This window comes from Carcharodon carcharias, chromosome 10 (assembly GCF_017639515.1).
Source record: "Carcharodon carcharias isolate sCarCar2 chromosome 10, sCarCar2.pri, whole genome shotgun sequence".
NCBI lineage: Eukaryota > Metazoa > Chordata > Chondrichthyes > Lamniformes > Lamnidae > Carcharodon > Carcharodon carcharias.
The window spans coordinates 39624038-39627977 of record NC_054476.1 but is presented as its reverse complement, the minus strand read 5'-3'; the positions used below and the strand labels follow the sequence as shown (position 1 = coordinate 39627977).

Below are 3940 nucleotides of genomic sequence, written 5' to 3'. Positions count from 1 at the left end.
TCCCACTTTTTCTATCTCTTTCCCTCTGTTTCCACTCAACTTCTCCTCTCTTCACCCATTTCTACCTTCAATTTCTCACCCTCTTCCACCAGGTTCCCCACTTTTCCTCCTTCCCCACCCCAGGTTTCTCTCCCCTCTTCCCGACAGTTTCTCCCCTCTACCTCCCCGTTTATCTCCCTTTTCCTCCCTGCATCAGTTTCTCCCCCTCTCCCCAACAATCATACAACATCCAATTATCAAGCCTCCAGTAATGTCGTCAATCAGATTGGGGAATTCAGGGTCTCACAGTGTTACAGCACTGGAGGACATTACAGATTCTGTTTTCTAGTTCCAGCCTCACTGATGAGTGAATTAATCAGGGAAGCTATCAAAACTCCTTACATTGTGAACACCTCAATCAGTTCTCCTCAGCCTTTTGGCACTAATAAAATCTGTTCAGTCCAGTTTACATATGAACATATCAGACAGGAAAAGACCAGCTGCTCCATCCACATTGTCCCACATGGCAATGATAACTTCCTCTGACAATTCAGGCATTCTGTATCTACCTGGAGCCCTGTAAGCTCCAAGTGGAGAAGTTTCACTCATCTCTACACTAAAATAATTGATTTATTGTGCAGACCAATTCAAACAGCTAACCCTTACCCCCAGGACATATCAAGGGCAACTCCAAAGTGCAATTACTAGCAATTGAATAATCAAACGTTTCCCATTTGCTCTTTCCCAGAACAAAGTACATCACTGTCATGGAATAACAGCACATCACCATGGACTCAGCCCTGAACACGTTTGATGTAATGTGGTTGCAAGTACCAGGGTTTAAAAAAAAAATAGGATAGAGCACAAATGTTTGCAATTGAACGTGGGAAGCTTGTCATTAAACTCCAAGAGTCCCTAAATCTGTTGTCAATTGCTTTATTAATACAATCAAAGCCAAACCATTTATAGAAAAGAAATCTGTACTGCTGTGAGGTGATTACTTTAAACATGCCACTACATAGACATTATTATGGAAGCAATGATATAAAGGGAGAACATGAAAAGAGTTCAGTCACAAAACAGCTCCCACTGTGGAAAATGAGGTGCTGCCACATCCGCTTCATTTCCCAGCTGCATAGGAATGTCGATGTTGATTAATGTACCCCAAGCTAATAATGCCAGCGAATAGCAATGCGAAGAAGATTATGAAGACCAGGATACTCAGCGTTGTGGTTGCAATGTTGAGTGCTCGGGCTGTAGACGCATATTGCCGAGCTCCTTCTGCATCTCCCACAACTTTCCGATCTCTAGACTAAAGGAAAACAACTGTGAATGCATAGAACCAGACTTGAAAATCTCAATGCTAGCTGGACAATATAATTCAGTGCTTGAAGTCTAACTCTGAAAAGGGCAGTGCAAGGTGCTTGTAGTAAAAGGGCATTTACACTGTTTGAGTTACTGTGTTCTCCAGTTTAGTTTGTGTTGTTAAAAAAACTTCAATGTTGCACATAATAATTTCCAGTAACAAATGCCAGTGGATTTTGTCACACAGTAATATTGCTTAATGCACTAAAAAAGAATTGCTCATGATTTACATCCAAAGACAAAACGGTACAAAATAACTGGTTCTTCAAAATAACCCATATTACAGTGATGTTAAAGTGAAAGGTTGGTTTATTTACTCATCCTTAAAACTGTTGATTTCTACAAAATCAGTCTGGAAGTGTTCGGGAGAAATGCTGCTCTGTTGTTATCACTAAAATGTGAGAGGTTGTCCGCCCTGAGAGCAGATCAGGTGGACTGGACTTTACCAGTGGATCATGTCATGTCATATAGCTCAACCTAAAATGAATGGCTGTGTAAGTCTCAGCTTAGTACACTGGAAGCTCTCACAGCTGTTGTAAGGACAGAGGTTCAAGCTTCACTCCAGGACAAGAACCCAATTTTATCCACACTGAAAACAGAGATTTCAGTCGAAATATTCTGTGCCAACTTTCAGACACCGCACAAGAATTCTCACACCCTTCTGCACCTCATTCTATCAGCATATCATTCCTCCTAAATGTGCTTATCTTGTTTCCTCAATGACTTCTTATGGTAGAGTTTAATTTTCTCGATAAAGACATTTTAACTGACTTCCCTACTTTCTTATATTTCAAGTGACTGTATTTAATTGGCTGTAAAGCGTACGGAGACATCTAGTGGTCATGAGAAGCGTGACAGAATGCCAATCTCTCTTTCTTCCATTAGATTTATTAGGAGCCAGTTCATCTTTACGTTCCCTCGTTTTGGTCTCTCCCAAAAGTGGAAACATCTTTTCCATGTCTAACCCATCAAACCCTTTCATATTTTTAACTGCTATCAGTTTGTAGATTACACGTACTCAATCTGTAACACTTTGTTGCTTACAGATGTAAACAGATGTACAGATCTGGGTCAATGAAGGGAAGCCAGATTGGATTGTTAAAGACAAATCCTGTCGAATTTGATTGGGTTATTTGATGAAGTAACAGAGAAGGTTGATCAAGGATATTGTCAGGGATTTCAGTTATGAGGAGAGTTTGGAAAAGTTAGGACTGTTCTCCTTGGAGCAGAGACATTTAAGAAGTGACTGAATAAAGGTTTTCAAGATGGTGAAAGTTTTGACAAACTCGATAGAGAAAAAAACAATTCCCTCTGGTGAGTTGGTCAATAACCAGAGGTCAGTGATTTAAAATCATTAAGGCCAAACATTGAGGGGAGATGAGAAAAAATATTTTCACTCAATTGTTGCAATCTGGAACATTCGATCTGAAAAGCGGCTGGAAGCTGATTCCATGAATAATTTGGGTCAGGAACTTGAGAATGAGGAAATTACAGAGTTAGCGACAGTAAAGCAGAAGTGGGGGTCTTAGCATAACTGCTCTTTCAAAGAGCCAGCACAGGCTCGACGGGCCAAATGGTCTCTTTCTGTGCTTTAAGTTTCTATGATACTCAGTCTGTAACACTTCGTAGATTACGCGTTCAGCCTGCAACAGTTTACTAAGAAACAGACACAAATTATTGACAAGACGCAGAGCTTTCCCAGCGAGATTTTCCAATCATTAAACACAGAACATTAGACCCGGGACATCAGATCTCTGTGCATTTTAACAAACGCGGCAGGATATTCTGGCAGGTTCGCATTTTGCACAATCGCTGAAAAGTATCTGTCCCCCTCCCCGAGCTCAGTCCCCGTGCCCAGCCCTTGAATCCCTCCCCGGGTCTTTGTCCCGAGTCCCGCACTCACTTTGACCGAGAAGACCAGCGCCACGAATCCGAGACAGCAGAAATTCAGGTAGAAGAAGTTGAAAATGGACCAGAGCAGGTGGTCCCGGAACGGCAGCACATTCGGGGCCATGGTAACGACGGTGGTCTGGACCTGCTGCTGTCCCTGGTACGGGTAACTACGGGGATTCATCGCCACTTGCTCGGCTCTGGACTCCATCTTCGTCCTGGTGTCAGTGAGAGCGAACTGACTTGTGAACTGTTCTGGGGACTCCGCAACTTATAGAGCGGGGCGGAGCGAGAGACTGGAACCACCTCCAACTGAAAGAGTCTGTAATTCCCCCCCTAGAAGCTGGTAATATTCCCAGAGGAAGGCTACACCCAGAGGCAGGTTAGATGCTCAGTGTGTAATATGCCCAGTGACAAAGGTCAAGGCTGAAGCCTTTGCAAGTTCAACAATCTTCAGGCAAAAAGGTCGAACAGATGATCCAGTAGGACCTCCTCTTGAAGCCTCCAACAACCCCAACTTGTCTTCAGCCAATTTGGTTCACTCAGGAGAGTATCAAGTGGCTGAACGCACTTGATGCAGCGATAACTACGGGCCCTGACAACATAGAATGATAGAATGGTTATCGCGCAGGAAGAGACCATTTGGCCCATCATGGCCGCCTAGCAAATTCAAAACCTGGAGCTCGGGTTGCTCCATCTGACCACA

General features: G+C 43.2%; 1 protein-coding gene across 2 annotated transcripts; it reads right to left on the bottom strand.

The window, feature by feature from the left end:
• Positions 1-899: 899 nt before the first annotated feature.
• LOC121283646 (dispanin subfamily A member 2b-like) lies at positions 900-3561 on the bottom strand. Of its 2 annotated transcripts, none has more exons than XM_041198443.1 (2): positions 3248-3561; positions 900-1305 (listed from the first exon to the last, which is right to left on the bottom strand). In XM_041198443.1, the coding sequence occupies exons 1-2, from the start codon at positions 3443-3445 to the stop codon at positions 1201-1203; spliced, it is 303 nt and encodes a 100-aa protein (XP_041054377.1). In that variant the 5' UTR covers positions 3446-3561; the 3' UTR covers positions 900-1200. The 2 variants fall into 2 exon arrangements, with proteins under 2 accessions (XP_041054377.1, XP_041054376.1); XM_041198442.1 differs by having other exon boundaries at positions 900-1291; positions 3248-3521.
• Positions 3562-3940: the final 379 nt, after the last annotated feature.

Coding starts and splice junctions, on each gene's coding strand:
- LOC121283646 (XM_041198442.1), bottom strand. CDS start 3,445: ATGGAGTCCAGAGCCGAGCAAGTGGCGATGAATCCCCGTAGTTACCCG. Junction 1,292..3,247: donor CGCTGGTCTTCTCGGTCAAA/GTGAGTGCGGGA, acceptor GTTTTCCTTTAG/TCTAGAGATCGGAAAGTTGT.